This window comes from Etheostoma cragini, chromosome 12, assembly GCF_013103735.1.
Source record: "Etheostoma cragini isolate CJK2018 chromosome 12, CSU_Ecrag_1.0, whole genome shotgun sequence".
Taxonomy (NCBI): Eukaryota; Metazoa; Chordata; class Actinopteri; order Perciformes; family Percidae; genus Etheostoma; species Etheostoma cragini.
In genome coordinates this window covers 7,388,893-7,407,896 of record NC_048418.1, presented here as the reverse complement: position 1 = coordinate 7,407,896, position 19,004 = coordinate 7,388,893, and the positions used below count along the sequence as shown (strand labels likewise).

At 39.0% G+C, this 19,004-nt stretch overlaps 2 protein-coding genes across 3 annotated transcripts in view; both read right to left on the bottom strand.

The window, feature by feature from the left end:
* Nucleotides 1–1,067: 1,067 nt before the first annotated feature.
* On the bottom strand, nt 1,068–9,376 carry anxa13l (annexin A13, like). Of its 2 annotated transcripts, none has more exons than XM_034888428.1 (11): nt 9,188–9,376; nt 8,506–8,581; nt 7,650–7,744; nt 7,394–7,564; nt 5,894–5,927; nt 5,506–5,585; nt 4,113–4,181; nt 3,135–3,236; nt 2,948–3,023; nt 2,495–2,607; nt 1,068–2,305 (listed from the first exon to the last, which is right to left on the bottom strand). In XM_034888428.1, the coding sequence occupies exons 1-11, from the start codon at nt 9,200–9,202 to the stop codon at nt 2,186–2,188; spliced, it is 951 nt and encodes a 316-aa protein (XP_034744319.1). In that variant the 5' UTR covers nt 9,203–9,376; the 3' UTR covers nt 1,068–2,185. The 2 variants fall into 2 exon arrangements, with proteins under 2 accessions (XP_034744319.1, XP_034744320.1); XM_034888429.1 differs by having other exon boundaries at nt 7,394–7,561.
* Nucleotides 9,377–10,426: 1,050 nt separating this feature from the next.
* LOC117954496 (probable G-protein coupled receptor 158) overlaps nt 10,427–19,004 on the bottom strand; it is a 51,759-nt gene continuing 43,181 nt past the window's right edge. The window contains exons 9-13 of the mRNA XM_034888341.1: nt 18,090–18,195; nt 15,992–16,138; nt 15,604–15,847; nt 14,405–14,961; nt 10,427–13,248 (exon numbers count right to left, since the gene is read on the bottom strand). Of these exons, the coding sequence (XP_034744232.1) occupies nt 12,271–13,248; nt 14,405–14,961; nt 15,604–15,847; nt 15,992–16,138; nt 18,090–18,195 (2,032 nt within the window). The 3' untranslated portion in view covers nt 10,427–12,270. The remainder of the gene's footprint in view (nt 13,249–14,404; nt 14,962–15,603; nt 15,848–15,991; nt 16,139–18,089; nt 18,196–19,004) is intronic.

Genomic DNA, 19,004 nt, shown 5'->3' with positions numbered 1-19,004 from the left:
CTGATATAAGCTGAAGCTTCTTACCCTTCCCTTTGGTTATGACCAATAAAATTAATTCATTCATTCTGTGATCCTCTTATATACCGAGAATCCAGATGCCATGCAAGTTAAGGAGGGTATTGCGTTGGAAAATAAATGAAATGCAACATTTAACCCCTTTCCCCACACCATTACTTTGCCTACAATCCGTTATCTGTTTCTATTGAGAAATTAATGAGGACAAGGTTGATTTACCTCTAAAAAAAAACTCTACTCTGACACATAATACTTGTATCCACACATTGCCTGGGATCTATACTCCCCACCTTTAACTGGCACGTGTGGTGCACACAGCCGTCCCAGCCAGATAGATTGGCATGAGGAGGACAGTGGGGCTACATATGGTGCACAGACCGAGGATATACAGGTAGTATGTGCCGAAAGCAAGTGTACTGCAAACTTTGCCCTTGATACAGAAATAACCATTATATCAAGTAATTTGAAGAACTGTAAGAAAGATACAGAGGGAAGAGTGGGAGAAAGAGGAGAAAAAAGCCATGGGAAAGAAAGTGAGAAATCGGCTGCTTCTGTGTCAGTGCATCTGGAAGCAGTTCTCACTTGTTTTGAACCTTTCTTTTCTGCTTTTTAAGTCGCTCAAAGGCATGTTGCTGTGCTCTGTAGCAAGTTATAATGTTTTGGGCAAGATGTTGTAAAAACCAAGTTTTATATGGCTTTGGATCATAGGCTACCAACACAAACATGAAATGGTAGGCAACAATTTAAATCTTCATATTCTACATCAGGGCAAATGGTTATTTGTAATGTTCATTAAACAGTATACTAAAGAAAACAATAGGTTACACAATTAAACAGAATAATATATCATTGATTTCATTATATCATGATTTTCTTCAGCTGTCATGTCATTTTTTCCTAAAATGCACAATGTACAATATTCCTTGTGGTACAATACTGCCCCTTACAGGATATAAAGAGAATAAAACTCTTATGGTTATATAGTTAAATTATATACAGCTAATATGTATTATGAGTGCATATGTAAGATACAACAGACTAACAATTACTTATTTCATATAATTTAGTTTATTATTTTGCTATATGACAATACAACTGTATATCTTGGTCATAAACATTACTTTATTATTGGGTTTAAATAAAGTTAGTATATATATAGTTAGATATAATTCCATACAGAGATGCAGACGGAGTGTCCATTATCAGTGACTGTACTACAGCAGAGCAAACATTTGTCTTTTTTAATACTATTATCATCATCGAATGATTTTAAATGCAAAAACATCTCAAAGTTTCACACACTTATTTTGTAGTACTCTAACTATTAAATTTAAATAAATGTAGTAAATTTTAATGAGACTGTCTAACAAAGTGTGTCAATGGCAGCATGTTAGCTGTTACTAAAAATAAGACTACAAACCGTCATGAGTTACAAATTCCACATAACATTTAGAGATATGACTACAAAAACCAAATACCGCATCCTCGAGTTTAGGATTTTGGTATCAGGGTAATCATATTTTTATGTATAATTAATCCTCTAGTGTATTCTGTTATCAAATATTAAATGTGATAATTCGGCACTTAAGTGTTGCAGCAAAAGTGAAATAACATCGCTATCATCTTATGAAAGGTATCTTTGAGGCAAATAGATGGATGTTGATGAATGGATGATGATAAGAGTATGATGACAAGAGATTGAATAGTCTATGTTGAGGAGCAGCAGCAGCCTCGCAATGTTTACAGCTTTGGGTTACGCTTGAAATGGTGAACCACAGCTGAAATACAAAAAGACTGCTGATTGTGAATGGACTAACATTGATGCTCAACTGCACAAGTTCCATATAAGTTCCACAATGCTGTCATAATGTTGTCAAAGGGACAACACACATCCAATGCACCTCCATTGTATGAGAGTGTAATGTTCTTGGCAAAACTGTGTATTTAAAGACTATGAATGTAAGTTTGCCATGTGTAAAACAATCTAATATATAATAATGACTTGGTTTTTGGTCCATGCTGCAATGATAACTGACTGTCAGAGAGACCTCCACAAAGTGAATGAGTAAAACTGGTAAAAAGGTGTATAAAGAATAGTGGGAAGGAGGAAGGATGAGTGGGTACAGATACTGTCACGTTGGTTAAATAAGTAGGAAGAAGGTGAGATGTTTTAGTGCAGGATCTCGATGAGGAGGCGTTTGAAGTCTCCACCACACTCTGAATCCAGAGCGTCTTTCAGGGTAACATCATATTTCTCCAGGTACATGTCCTTCACTGTCTCCAGGTCAAACTGTGGGGTAACAACATAACACTGCTGTCACCACAAAATCCCTTTTCATTGGTTATTGTCTTTGACATGAACATTTTCATGTTCTTACATTACTTTTTGAAAATATTTAAGGCCAGGTTTTGGTACTTTGGAATCTATCTGGAAATAAATAAATTAAACATCATGACTACTGTGCACACGCAGACTTGCCTCAGAGCGGCCTACAATGATGCGAATGAGCGTGTCTTCATCAGTGCCCACTCCCTTCATGGCGGCGTTAAGGCGTCGGGCGAAATACAGCTGCGGGTTCTTTGCACACCTGACTATAAACCCCCCCCCAAACACACACACACACACACACGCACGCACACACACACACGCACACACACACGCACACACACACGCACACACACACACACACACACACACACACACACACACACACACACACACACACACACACACACACACACACACACACACACACACACACACACACACACACACACACACACACACACACACACACACACACACACACACACACACACACACACACACACACACACACACACACACACACAGGGCAAGGCAGCAGGTGTTATTATTGAAACAGTTATTTGATTTGATGTTTCATGGCTTGTGAACAATCCGATTACCTACCCAGAGTAATGTAACAGTCCTTGAGAGTTCCTGTTGCTTCAGAGTCAATGGTGTCCAAAATGTCTGTTCCAGAAAGCTGCAAGACAATGACTTAACCTGAGAACTTAGAATATCAATAAGTAGAATCCAATAAGAAATCCTCTTCCAAAAACAGCTTATTTGTAGTAGGAATGAGAGCTGTTCTTACCGACTCGTAGATCTTAAAGGTGGCCTGAAGCTGCAGGTAGTTTCTGTGTGTCAGGATGAAGTTGAAGGTGGACTCATCAGTGCCAAATCTGCCTTCTCCTGCCTGACAGGCCAAAAAGAAGAAATACCCCAGCAGTAGTGAGTATTAAGACTATTTTCTGTTTTATTATAACATGGGTCTTAATTCTTTAAGACAGCTGTGCTAGCAGCCCCGTGAGGCTGTAGCTAATGCTAACATCAGTATGCTAACATGCTCACAATGAAAATGCTAACGTGCTGTTGCTTACCATGTATAATGCTTACCGTGGTCACCATCTTAAGATGTTAGCATGCTAACATTAGCTAATTGGTACTACAAGTGAGGTGCAGCGGATGATGGGAATTTCATTAGTTAAACAGGTTTTTGGTCACAAACCAAAGTAGAAAACAAATTAAATTTTGATGTGATAATGGCGTTAGATGAAAAGTCACCAAATCACCAAAGTCAGTCAATTCATCCTCTTGGGACCATGACTGTCAGGACCAAATTTTCATGACAATCCATTCATTAGTTGCTAAAATTGGTCAGTCTGGAGAAAAGTGGTGGACCAACCGATGCTACAGTGGAGTGGCTAAAAGAAACGAGCTGTATGCAAAGCTCCTGCTGATATTCTGGCAGACTTTGCCACATAACGGTATGCACACATTTATATTTGTACTGTGTTAGTGTGAAACTTTAAATGTAATTCACACCTTAGTTGTGAATTTCCAAATAGATCCCATAATCCTGTACTATAATAAAAGCCACAGTGGAGCATTACCACAAAAAACAAGCCTCGATTTAATAAAATCTGCATTTGTGAGATTTGCCAGTCACCCCGGGCTCACAAGACATCTAAATCTAGGATCACATTACCTTGCAAACACTGGTGTTATGTACAGAGCAAACTATGAATAAGGTCTGTAATTTGAAAGAATTATCCGACATCTGGGAACGCACCTCAAACAAAGATGTGGCATCCTGTTCGGCTAAACCCTCATCCACTTCATAGCCCTCGTCCCTGCTTGCCTGGTGAGAAAGAAGGAATTTGGAGAATAGGGGGATACAGAGATATGGAGGGAAAAAAGGGGAAGACAGGTTTAAGAGGATGAATAAGGGAGTCAATGCATGTAGAGAGAATGAGAGAAAACATTTTGTGAGTGGAGGAAAGGTCAACAAGATTAATTATTAAAATAATCTCAGGCATTTAATGGGATAACAATCATCTGCTACACAGTAATGGGAAATATTTGAAGGTCTCTTTGGATAGATGTCGCTGTAGAACATGAGTCATACTGTTTGTCTTTTCTTTCTGGGGAAGGAAGCAAGAGGGGAAGCAGAAATGGGTGGGAGTGTTGAAAAAGCTGGCATAGAAGCATGCCTGTGATGCGATGAGTGACAAATGTCTCAGTGGGCGGATTACAGAATGCAAAAACAATTCTGCGAGCCCTTATCAAAGGAAGAAAAGTACTATTCTCCTTTGCTTTATGTCTTCTATTCAGATACAAGACTGTTTTCTTCTTTGTGTACTGTAACTGCCCTTGAAACTCCCAATGCTACACTGTAAACCCAGATTTAGTTGTATTTAACCTTTTTTTTTAAAAACATATTTATTAAATCACATCAGTTGTTTGTAATAATTAGCTTAAGTATTATCATAATAAGAAGCAATAACTAAGGATGTTAAGTTTTCGCATGGGAGGGGCGGAGTCATTGGAACTGTTCGGCGCTGATGCGATGCAAAGGCTCATAGGAAACAATATATGTTCTGAACAATTTCAGTCTTAGTTAAAGTGTATTTTAATTAAGTTCTGTTAATGGTTGCCGGGTGCATTTATGTTACCTGGGTTTTAGTTTTGTGTGGTTGATTTAGTGTTCATGTTTATCTGAGCAGTAAGGTGACGTATGATCACTCTGATCCATATAGAGAATATTGGAAATTACAATTTAACTATTGTCATCCTGTCTGTTTTTTAAAGGCGCTACTGTAATGAATAAATTGTTGTTAAAATGATACTGTTGTAAAGAAAAAATATATTAATAAGAATGCTTCCTTACTATAGTTTAAAGTACAACCTAATGTTTTGTTCTACTTTTATATCAACCAATGTAAATTATGTTTTTCTAATGATCTTTAGTAATGACTGCTGATGTAAACTTGATTAGTCTACTGCATCAAACTTACCAGTCAGTGTTTATTCAACTTGACCTGTTAAGTCTCAACTTTTGTAAAAACTTAAAGGGTTTAAGACAATGGGTTTCTAGACAAATTTCTAGTTAAGTCAAGTAACTTGGGATAACAGTGTAGAAGCATGGTTCATTGTTGAATAAAGCTAAAATAATGAGACTTTACCTGCAGCAGTGACATCAGCAGGTTCCTCACATCTCCACTGGTGTCATCCTCAATGTCGGCCTCTAATTCACGCTCATGCACTGTAAGGAAAGAGGCAAAAATAGTTACCACTTGGATATTTTTCACAACATCAATACAATATCTGTATTCAAATCCAGCGCAACGCAATAGTTTCCAATAAGTGACAAGCATAAAATCAGACTGTATTTGAGGCTAGCGAGGGAGGATGATTCACTCCGAAAAACTGAAACACCCATGGCATTGTGACAAATATAAAACTTGCTATGTATCTGTTCCACATGCTGGTTAAATGATCACACTTTCCAGAATGAGAGGAACACCAGATTGGTAGCTGTTTATGCATGACTCAGCATAGAAGAAGACTTACCCTGGGCATAAGTCTGCTTGTAGCTCAAGATGTCCTGTTGGAAGTTAAAGAAAGATGAGATTCAGTCGGCTAATATTAAACCTGCTCTTAACAATAGTTTTAAATTTGAAATGGATCAAGTAGCTATGTGTAATATGAACGGGGTCACTCAAAGTGACAAACCCACAGGGAATCCTCCCCAAAACCCTGCAGTTAAGCTCTGTGGAATGTTTAGCAACTTTAACCCACACAATTATTCTTTTTATTTACCCTCACTTTCATTAAATTGTTGACCAAATGAATGCAGGTTTATCATGTGTCAACAGAAAAAGTACACTTTCCTGGTGATTCTTACACACCTTTACTTGAGTAACATTTTCAATGGAGGATTTTTACTTGTAGTAGTTTTTACAGTGCGGTATTAGTACTTTTAATGAAGTAAAGGATCTGAATATTTTCTCCACCACTGATAGATAGATAGATAGATACACCTACTCAAACGTAAAAAACAATGAAAAAACTACTGCCTTTGTCTCGTCAGATTCTTTTTTATGTTTGCGCAGGCCTGTGTGCATTCCAGTGTGTGTTTTCTACGTGTGTATCTTTCCTGTGATCCGTCTTCCCCTTGTGAGTTCTTTCCAGTCTCTGTGTTTCAGTTTTTGTTTTTTCTTTTCTCTTTTGGACTTTCTGGGTTTTTGGGGATTTTTGACTTTGTGTTTTCCTTCAGTCGTTGGTTTTGCCATTTTGGATTCCTGTGTTGGTTTGGACTCATTTGTTAATAAATCTTCTACAAAACACTCGCCTGCCTGCCTCCCTCCTCTGCGTTTTGGTCCTCACTTCATTGACCTGTCACAGCAGTCAAGCAGTTGAAAGGGTTGTGTTCATGGATGTATTATATTAATAGTTGTGACTAGATGGTAATCACAGAATTTTGAAAACTGTCCGGCGACCTATCCTAACCATAACCCTTTGAGGGCAATGCCTTTGGTTACCATCTAGATAAGTCTACCCCGGGCGAAACCATCCGTGTCGAGATTGTAACTCTAGATTTGTGAAAACTCTTGCAAGACTTGCTGTCTCTCATAAAGATGCTAAAGGGTGACCTGCTGGTTGGTGTCAGACGCTGGGGGGGGGGGGGGGGGGGGGGGGGGGGGGGGGGGGGGGGGGGGGGGGGGGGGGGGGGGGGGGGGTCGCTGTATGTTGACCACTTGCTGCAAAGCATCAGGACAAAAATCCATTTTTTAACAACTTGTTACAGTAATGAGTTAATAACATATAAAGCCGTTTGTTAGATCCTACTATAAACTTCTTTATAAAGAATTCCTTCTTGAAGTGTTGTAGCCGAAATGGAGCCCATATCATGAGCAGTTTGATCCTAAAATAGAAAACCAACTGGCAGTGAAGCCAGACTCCCCTTAAAGTAAAGGATGGAACGTCAATCCTAATAAGTTTATCGCAGTTAATAAAAGAGTGGAAATAGAAACATATAGTTTCAAAGAATAGCATGGCATATTGACAGACCTGATTGGTGGCTGTGCACAGGATCTCTACCAGCACAGCTTCGTCCGTGCCCGCCCCCTTCATGGCCTTCCTCAGCTCCTTGGCGAAGTAAACGTTTGGAGGCTCCAACATGGCAATGGTTGCGTTCTCAAAACTACCTGTCAGCTCCTTTTTAAGGACCTCCTCTAACTCCTGACAAAACAGTTATTAATTGCACGTACTGTAAGTGTGTGAGTGTATGTGAGAAAGGAGAGGGTCAGTGCAGGCAGGTACTTACATCATCATACTTCTCAAAGTAGGCCTTCTTGATCTCTACACGTTGAGCTGCAGAGCGGTTTGCCAGGATCTGAATAATGGCCTCTTCATCTGTGCCTGGAGAATATACAGCAGTTTACACACAAGGGTGCAGTAGTAAAACTTCACCATCAGAGCAATACTTCACTATTACTAGACTCCTAAAAGCAGTTTTTAGATTGAAGGCCGTTTTGAAGTCTTGTCACTCAACCTGGACATGACTTTAATTAAAATGGCTGCCAGGTGGACATGTTACTGTTAAGAATTGGGCAAAATAAAAGTTTATATTTAAATTGTTCTAATTTTACATTGAAAATACATTACCCTCATGCATAACTGACAGTAACGTGCACAACAGACATGTTAAGCTCATTTGAAACACATAAATTCTATCGTAAATAATGCTATTTGTGACATTTTATTTACTGTAATTTGATGTTCCTTTGAATATTCAGTCTCATAGATGCAATGACAATTGTGAATAAACTGAACAGATCAAAATAAGGAGGAAGAAATCCACTTATATACTGATAACACAAAACTACAGGTATTTAAAATCTGAACAGGTGCCATTGACGGATTGCCTTAACATGTTCTGCATTGTGTCTGGTATAGGTCTGCACAATTGTATCCTCAAGTAACCTAAACATTATGTTTTTTTTGTTAATTTTAATTAATTTAGGAAAAATATACTGTAGGTATAAGTGATTGCATTGGACTATAATTGATAATGGATGCCTAAATCACACACAAATAGAGAACATAAATGACTAAATGAGAGGAAAGACTAACAACACGGTACTAAGAGAAATGAGCAAAACATCATACTGTTCACTTACCTAAACCTTTACATGCTTTTCTGATAGCCTTTATATCAGCTGTGACATCAAAGTCCTCATATGGGACTATGGTGGGCTAAAATAAAAAGTGGCGGGGTCATTGAAAACATATAAATTAAATTTATAAAATGTAACTAAATCTGTAAAAACTATCAAATTATCATGTCAACACATACTTTTAGGGTCATGTCATATTACTGATATACTGTACATTCAGCACCATGCACAATCGTAGACAGTGATACAGAATAAAACTGATGTAAACATTTGACAGAGTGAGGTTATGAATGATATATATGATACAGAACATCCAAGCCGGTGTCTCCCGCAGGAAAAGGGTGCAGCCTGTGTGATTGCTGAGTCATGGGGCAGCAGCAGGGGCAGCAGCAGCAGCAGCAGCAGCGTTCTCCTCTCTCCTCTCGCCTCTTCTCGCCCACCCCCCCACTTTAATACAATGCGGCCTTATTGACCTGCGTTTCTGAGAAATTCCTCGTCTCTCGGCCTGGTAGGCTACTCCCTTTGCTCAAAACTTAACTGCGCAAGTTCTAAATCCGTATTACATCACTGAAAACTCAAACTTTCAGCGTTGTAAAGTCTCTGATGAGTGAATTCACCGATTCTACTGCTGTGATTAAAAGCTTCTGTAAGTTATGATACAATGTAGCAAATCTAGTTTTCTTACCTGGACGTTCCCCATGTTATTCCAGACCGCTGTGTCCACTTAGATAGTAGTAAAATACAACCTGCGTGCTGTGATGCTGTGCTGTGACGTTGTGCTGTGCTGCTCTGTAGTTGATGTGATGCGTGTCAAATCGGGTCGGTTGTTTCCTGAACGAAGCACCACTGTCCGGTGCTGCAGGGATGACGTCACTGCCGCTTATTAATTTAGTAGGGTGGAGCAGGTGGGGGAGATGTCAGGAAAAACAATACTTGACTCAATAAGGTAAACATCAACTAGTTGTTAGACTTCTAATAAATTGTTTCTTGTTTCCTGTACCCATGCAACCTTTACTCGAGTGCTGTACTTATGCAAACGATAGGCCTACTTGATCAATTCCACTACATATTAGATACAAATATTACCTTTCACCTAGTACTTAGTTTTTCAGATTGTCTAGTCACTTCGAAAATCTAAAGTTTACATACAAAATGAACATATTATAAAATATCATGCTTTGATATTGATTACCTTTTTTAAAAGAAATCTAAGGAAGTTATTATGAAGTCAAGATTAGCTCAACCAGCTAAAACCTCAATAGTCAGTTATACTAATTTTCATAAAAAAAACCTAAAGTAAAAATATGAAAGCATGACTTCAATTTTTTTTAAACTTGATGTAAGTAAAATGTATGTGCTCCACACTGTGGATCCCTGAAATATAGCCCTAGTTTATACTCAATTCTACACAAAATTCTGATTATTTTAAAAACATTTACACAAAGGTTTAGTCCCAGTTTTAAGTAACGGATACATTCAATGATACATGTGATGGGTAGCTAAATCTGTAACAATGTATTGCATTTGGAAATCATGATCTAAAAGGTGCCCTAACTTGTAATAAAAGCTGAAAAATCAGTGAAGCAGAGTAAAAAGTACAATATTTCCCGCTGGAATGTAATGCATGCAGAAGGAGTTGAAAGTAACATATAATGAGTATGCCACTTACAGTACTTAAGTAAATATTATTTTCTACCACTGTCTGATCTAGACAGGATCTCATTTTCCACGTGATGGCAGTGTTGCACAGGTTGCAATAATAAAGAACATGTACAGAGAGCTAGAATTCATTGACTTGCAGGTGCTTTAGTGTTGAAAGAATACAGAATATGTTGTTATGTTGTTTAATTATTATAAAGAGTTTCTAAGAGTTAATATGGTAATTTGTAAAAAAAGAAAAAAGAAAAAAAAGAAAGCTAACTTTGGTTTTTATAGAAAGATTTAATCCAGAATTGAGAACAGGTTATTTACTGTATTTACATGCAACACAATATGAATGTACAATATAAATGCTCCATGTGGATGCTACAACGTTTTGTAACTTTTTTGGAGCAACACTATACTGTATAACAAGCATAAAGTACATTTAGTGGGCAAGTTACAACATTCCATTTCATAGAGCCTATAAAACCTCTGATAGGAAAAACCCTTGTGAAAGTTAGAGTGGTGGCTCATCAAGCCTTTTAGTTTAGTTCACTTAATGCTTGATGAGCAAATTATCTTTCACAGGGCGTTCTTGATAAATATGTGACAACATCTGACATCTATATTTGAAAGTCGCATGTGCTCCTAAATTCTTTTTAAGTATTTCAAAACATATGCATTATGCAATGACTTGTTATGCCTTCTTGTGAAATTGAGTGTACTCCTGTATTTTCCCTGTCATGCACACACAGCCGTAATGAAGTTGAACAGACTACCGTGTGCAACTGCATTTTATAAGGTGTCGCTGGCGGGTGGCTGATCACAGGACAGAACGGCTGACTGTTGTTGTTCGAGATGATGTTGAAATGGCAAATTTTTCATATTCTGTTAGCTAGAAAGTGGCAAAAAATAAGCTTTGGTCATGCATAGTTTAGCAATTGAATATGTGCAAAAATATGAAGAAAGGTGCATTCAAGCAGATGTAAAATGGGCAACTAAGTGACAGAAAAAATATGCATTATTCACCTCATCCACCCTCATCAGGCTTGGTTTTGGTCCTTGAAAGACATTACATTATTTTAGACATGGAACTACTTAAGCCTCTTTTGAGAAGAGGGACATCAAGGGCATGTTTAAACAGTAAATAACTACCAACCGAAGGGAGAGCCTCATGGATATTTTAGTACTGCGCAACTGTAACTGCAAGCCATTTGAAATATGTATGTACATTATTGATAGCAATGCACATAATTTCAAAAGCATCATGTAGGAAGAAGCAACAACATCAAAAGTTCCACTGTCATAATTGAGTACAATAAATGAACATTTAGTTATTGGATGCTTGATTGCTCGCCACATGCATTACTTTTTTTGTTGTTGAAAAATACACACTGTATATCGAGTACTTTTACTGAAAGAACCAGTTTATCTGATTTTAACATGACGCTGCACTATAATCCGTTGTTGTTCCCATGTTTCACTAATCATACAGATCATTTTTCAGCCATGAATTATATATTTGACCTAAAGCTAATACATAACAGCTGTGTCTGGGCTTTTGGTCCTGCTTCTCAGAGAGCTCATATGCTTTTTTTTCCATTGGTCTTTTTTTTCTCTGCAGCCTGCTTGTTTTCATCATGAGCATCTGATGCAGTAATTCTCCACTGGCTTACTGCGTAACACAGGATATCATAAGCGTAACCGGGGAAATGTACAGCAATGTTCAATTAATTCATTAGGTGAAGCATTGACTGTGTTTGTGACGAATGATTGTCCAACCTGCTGGTCAAATATAGGTATCGTTTCATTTAAAAATTACCTTGATGTACTCAAAGTGATAAAACATACATACAATGAAAGTTCGACAAATGTACGCGCAAAAGTGTAGACTATAAATTCCTCTAAAGTCAGGGTTGCATTCACTGCAATGTAACAATGAGATGTTTGCTGTTAAGCAAATGGTTAATGTTTGGTAGCATCAGCAACATAAATGGTTTCCTTCTCAAAATCACCTCGAGAACAACTCTCTTATCAAGTACAATGTTACATCTTTATTGTTCGGTTGACTTGTCCTCTGTGCTGTCAGTCTGTGAATACAAAAGAATACAATCATCACACCAGTCATCATGCCCTCTCTGCAGAGTCTTGATCCTGAAAGTCCCAGGGGCAAACATCAACCACCTTTGCCCCGCTGATGACAGCAGGTTTGTAACTCATACTCAAAGAGCTCTCTTTCTTCTTCTCCGGTGATTTTTTAGTCTGAGCAAAGCTGGTGAGTACGGGCTCGGTCTCCCGGGAGAAAACCTCCCCCCTCCTGATCTCCATCACCTCTGGGTCTTTGGTAGAGCTCCTCCGTCGCTCATAAACCGGGCCGCAGCACTCCGACGACTGGCTAACGCGTCTCCTCTCTGACGGCGGCTTGCTGGAGGAGCTCCGCCTTTCTCTGCTCTTTTCCCTAGCTTTCTCCTTCTCAGCTTTGTGGTTGGACGAACAGGAGCCTTTCCGTTTCTTCTTGTGTGTGGTGGGGCTGTTGCAGGACTTTTCCTGCTTAGGGGAAGGTGGGCTGGTGTAATCCCACGGGCAGATCTCTACCATTAGGGAGGGAGGCTGCAAAAGGCTTCCCGTGGACTTGGAGTGGTCTGAGTGAAGCCCCTTGGGTTTCCCATCAGTGGGCGTAACACTTTTCTTGCGCCTGATCCTTTCTGGGGAGATGGAATCTGAATCTCCTTCCAGCATGGGCTGCTCATCGAATTCCCAAGGACAGACGTCTGGCTTCAGAGGGAGAGGAGACCTGGGTGGTTGAGATTTTCGTGTCTCCTGGCCTTCCTCCCGTTCTCCTCCTTTATCTTTAGAGTGCCGTCTGTTGGAAGGGGACTGCCCGGTTTTCTGCCTCTGCTGGGACCGGCTTCCTTTGCTGACTCTAGAACTGCTGCTGCTGCCTCTCCGGCCTGTGGTGCTTTCTTCAGGAGCAATGGAAACATGTTTCTGGGTCTTTGCTTCAGAGGGAGTCTGAGGTTCTTCCATCTCCCAGGGACAAACCTCGGACACATCGTAGAGGTTCCTACCGTTCTCGGAGCAAATGGACGGCTGGCTGCCACTCACCTGTTAAAATCAAGAAATAAAATATCCATTCAGTAAGTCAACTGATGTATTTATCAAATTATTAGAGAGCTAAGAATGGCTGCAACTAAAAATTATTTTCAAAATCAAATATCTTTGTATTAATCGCTTCATCTATAAAATGTAAGAACATTTTGACAAAATGCCCAAAAGCTCAAACTGATGTCTTCAAATCACCTATTGTGTCTGACCAATGGGCAAAACCCAAAGGTTATTAGGTAAAAAAAATAAAGTCCATTTGCTAACTTTTAATTTGTCAAGGAGACTGTATTTGTATTCACATGACCGAAGTATGGAAATTTATCACGTGAGAACAATTAATGTTGACTACAGCTGCTGAATGTGATGTCATACACCACTGGTCCTGCCTATAGGGTGTACCAGCAGAGCTCGTTGGGTGTTTGGAGTAAGTGCTGACATTTGGAACTTAAAGATGCTATAGTAAATTACTATGTGCAATTGGTCACCCATAGTGGCAAACTCTCAGATTTATACCGCCTGACAGTTCCCCTCATTTCAAAAGATTGTTTTATTGTAGCTTCTTTTACCTCAGTGGTTTAGGGCCCGCAACCTTAGTGTTTTAATTCAGTCTATCTCATCAGTGTTGTTTCCAGCAGCAGCAGGCAGCTGTTTTAAGTAAAAAATATCTGATGAACTGTCTATACATTACCTGCATTTAGTAGCTAAAATGAGAAATATTTCCTGTATGTGTTTGTGGTGACCAAAACAAAGCTAAAAGGAGAGGGAATATTGGTTTTAACCCAGTGAATTCTGCAAATTAAAATCTCTTTGCTAACAAAAAATGCCTTTGCCAAAAAATAATTTGTAAATGTGTTTTCAGCTTGGTCTTATGTCTGGCCAGTTGTCTCATTATCTACTTCTTGTCTTAGCTGCAGAGAGAAACAAACACAACAAACAAGCCCCACCGTAACCTCTCCATCCTCCATCTCACTTATAGGATGTTCTACTTTTTGTTTGACACTCCCCATCATTTGAAATGATAACAAAATTGACTTTTGAATACATTTTCTGTTGATGGACTAATTGACTACTATACTAAACATTTTCACACTACTGCTAAATAGCACATCAATGCATCAATCAATTTGGATTTGGAATATAAAAATGTAAAAAGTACCTGTTGTTTCATGATGCCCATCTTCATGGGTGTCTTGGAGTACTCCACTGACTGGCTGATGATCATCTTGGGGTAATGCTCAGGGGTCTCATCCACTTCAGACAGCATCCTCTCATCCTGTCCCTTCAGACCCTTCTTACTGGCGTCCTCCACGCTTTGCGTCTTGTTGTTAAGCCCTGGCATCTTTTCTTTGGCACTTGCAATCACACTCAGCGACTTCTGCATGATGGAGGTCCGCAGCTGGACAGGTTTCTTCTCGTGCGTTAAGTTGTGAGCGCTGGCTGATTTCCAGAACAGTGGAACAGACTCTGTGGACTCAGCTGGTTCCAGTCTCGGTGGGGTCGCAGCTGGTTCCAGCTGCTTTTTAGTATTCTTCCGACCAATCAGGGAACCCAGAAGAGATCCTTCCCCACCACCTCCAACAGGAGTCGTTTTGTCTCCTGCAGTTGAGCCAGTTTGGCTTCCAGTTTCCTCATCCTGGTCACATACGTGGTCATAGCTGAGGGACTTCTTCAAGCCCATGACTTTATTTTTCAGGGAGTCATCCCGAGGTTTGGCTGAGGGTAGATTAAAACATAGGGATACATTTGAAATGAAATAGGCCTATACTTCAAAAGTGTATTTAAGCTGGCAGTGTGGCTTTAGGGATGGCAATGTTAGCCTTTCGGTCATTTCACCACTTTGGTCCAAACGGAAATAATATCGGATGGATTGACTTGGAATTTTCTACAGACATGTCAGAATTCTACTTTGTCCAATACTTTGGTTTATGACCAAACACCTGCAAAACCACAAATCAGCCTTAGCTGAACCTTGTGTTAAGTGATAGTCAGTGTTAGCAGGTAAAAATCAGAAAGTTAGCATCATCATTGTAAGCACAGCATAGCACCGTTGTGCCTGAGTACAGCCTCAGAGAGCTGTAGACTCTGTTTTCTGCTTGTTGTTGCATGATGGCACACTAAGTCACTGCCAGTTTCCATTTAATCCTCCATGTGGAGCTGACGTAAGATATTACGAGACAGCACACTGTGTTTTCTGCTGTTCCTGTTCTGTTTGTGGTTAAAATGCTAATAGACCTTTTACACAGAAGATTTGACATTTTCACAGTAATAGTAAATGATAAAATCAATGATGGCTGAATTCCATTCAGCTGCTTCAGTTTCAGCATCCAGATTAAACAGGAGGAGCCAGGATCTTACCGTGGTGACTCGGTTCAAATGGGTTTCTCCTCAAGGTGCTGCGGTTGCTGCCGTGTTCGCTCCCGTCCTCACGACTGCACTGCCGGTGTAAGTGCATTGTCTCTGGGATCTCTGTTATCCGTTTTATCAGGGAGCGACCCAGACCTTTCTTGGAGTTGCGCTTCTTTTGGAGGTGAGGGTTGTTAGCAAGCATCTTCTTACATTTGTAGACTTCCAGCTGGGCATACAGCTTCTTCAACTCATCCTAAAAAAGGAATTAGACTGTAAATGTTGGGCAGCTTTCAAATTTTGAATTACTTTGACGCTGTTTAATTCATTTTTTCTCAATTAACTTTCTTGGTATAAATACCAGAGTAATCTTGCCATGATTCTGAAAATGCTACTTTACCCGTATATCCTCAGGGTCCAAGCTGTGCTCACTCCAGGCCGAGGTAATGCTGTTGTTGAGGTAAGAGCCAGACCTTCCCATGTCCAGCTCCTCCTCATAGGCCTCGGTGGCAATATCATCCCTGGCCTGAGTCCCTTTGGATATGAACTAAGATAGATGGAGAGCAAGGTTAAAGAACGGCATCACTGAGCCTGCTGGAAGGGTAAAAAAAAGATACAAAATTGGAAATGTAGTTTGTCCAACCCTATCACTGTAGCCTATAGGGCACCTCAGATTAGATCTATTGTATGACAGAGTAAAGATGTTGGCTAAAGGGATCATTGGAGGCGGGCTAGAGTTAAAAAAACATTTTTCTGCAGCAAATATTTACTCATTAAGATCTCTGGTAATGAAAAAGATACTGTGATAGGTTAAACTTGAAAAAAAAAGTCAGAATGTGGAGAAATGAACACTATTTAGGAGATTTGTTTCTATATTATGGACTTAATATAGTATTGATTTCTGTATTTAATAATTAAGACCATGTGTACTCCAACTACATGATTTTTAAATTTAAGTTGATCTCCTGTTGACAGCACTACCAACAGGTTTAATTTTTTTCCTTAAAGCTTTTGAAATTACAGTTAAAGGGGTTAATTCATTAAATACCGGTATGTTAATCTGTTTTCTTAATATGTTTCTTGCAGTTTTTGTTTTTATTATTTAATCCAATGCAACTATATGCAAACTGTGTATAACAAATTTCAATGTATGCAGCTCAGTTCTCGCATACACTAATCTCCTCCTTACTTGGATACCTAAGTAGAGGCACAAAGGGTGAGATGAGGATGCAATATTACAATAACACATTAATTTGAGAAGAGAGAATGATCTTCAATGATCCGTTTGATTTTGACTTTTCATGGCCAAATTATTCATCTTTGCTTTAATAACAAATCTGGGAACGCAGAGAAACACATATTTAGTCCAGATTCAGGAACAGACGCTCTGTGAGATTAACATCCTCCCATTGTGCTTAATTATTCCAGTGTACTCAACCAACTTGCACTTCTGAGGTACCTAATTAAGAAAGAATGAAAGAACAGAGAGCGCTGATGGTGTACTGCATTTGTTACACAGCAGGAGAATTAAATGTTTTCCATCAGACTTGAGAGATTGCACATAAAGACACCCACGGGAGTGCTAAGCTAAATTACAGTAACCACTAACGCAGTCTGAATGAGTTTAAGGTAATGGGAGCACATGTGCCTGTGTGCATCTGTGTCTGTGTTCGGGATCGCTAATATCAAATGGAACTTAAGATGATTAAGGGACTGTTGTACACACAAGTTGCAGTACAGCAGTAGCTAAGCCATTATGGAAATATCTCTGTACTCAGTGTAACCTCCAGCACGTTTGCAGGATTTACTTTTTTTTTTTTCTTATAAGAAAGAAACGTATCTTATGCACTGATCAAATGGGAACTCCGTCTCGTCTACAGATTACTTTCCCAATCAAGCAGTGTAATAACCTGAACTTTGTGGAACTATTCTGACCAAACAATGACACTTTGGTGCATAAATATATATAAATATATACATCAATTATTTTAGAAAATGATCATGCAATTGTAATTTAATTTGAGCAAACTAAAATAAGGTTGTGGTCAGTACATTTATTTCCGTGTTTTTAACTATTATCAACATGAGAGCACGACAATAACCTCTTTTACTCAGTTGTGCTGTTTGGGCTCTATGTTCCCTGCTCTGTGCACTTTCAAGCCCATGGACAGTCTTGTTTGCTCACAGAGCAAAAAAAAAAAAAAATCCATTTATATGAATGTATTTGATAATCTTTTTTAAAAAATATCCTGAGGTTAATAATACATATTAATAATAATAGTAAATATATCTGTCAAATAAATATAGTGACCTAAAAAGTACAATCTCACCCTCTGAAATATGAAGGCGTTGAAGTATAAAGTAATATTAATATGATATAGTATAGTATTAAAGTACAAGTAACTTCAGAAAACAGTTTTGACTAAATCTGCTACTTTCAACCACTGACTTGTGACAGCCCAGTGAACTATTGACCGGCATGGTTGATGGAGTGTTACCTTTGGAAGGAGCAGCAGGCCCAGAGTCACTGTCACAGTCAGATGAGTGTGAGCACAAAACAACATGAGCATCCAGTCAGGGTGCAGCCCCGGCACCAGAGAGAACCTGCAGAAAAAACATAAACAGAAGACGTTTGTTCAATCGCCAGCACTTTGAACAGAGCAAATTGTCTGTGAAAGAACACACCAGTTGCCTCCTCTTGAGAGATCTGTACATGTAATTTATGACTTCTTGGTTTTGAGTGTAGCCCAGTCATTCTTGACTTGTGAAGGCTTCCTAAAGTGAAGCACACACAGCATGGCCTGTAAACTGAAACACCTGGAGCAGCTCTTTAGGATTTAGTTTATTAACGTTAGCTTGACCACCTAGCATTTAGCCTCTTGGTTAGAGTGAGATCCACAGCTGGTCTTAATATATGAAACAATACTATCTGAGGTGGTAGCATGTCAATTGTATCCCTAAGTCCACAAATCCTGCTCTTGTCGTCTGCACGTACCTGGACTGCTAACTGGGCCCTGTAAAGTAAAAATATGATATGGATAGTACCCATGATAGTAACTTAACAAAGCTAGCCTTGATTGTAGTTCAAATGGTATCTTATGTAATTTTTGTACATCCTTGCTGCTGTGTGTGTGGTTAAACCCCTATCAGCCTGACAACTGATTGAAATCCTCTGGTATGCAAAGGACAAAGTCCCCTTTTTAAACATATTTTTTGACTCTATGGCATTCCTCCAATCATTATGTTTACTTTATTCATTAATCATCCGATTACCCTTTACTATTTCATTTTAACCATTTGTTGCTGTTATTTTTACATTTTTACATTTTTACATTTAACATATATATTTGTCAAATTGTTTAAAAAAATGCATCCCATGTAACTCAGCAGCTACTTCAATAGACGGTTGCTTC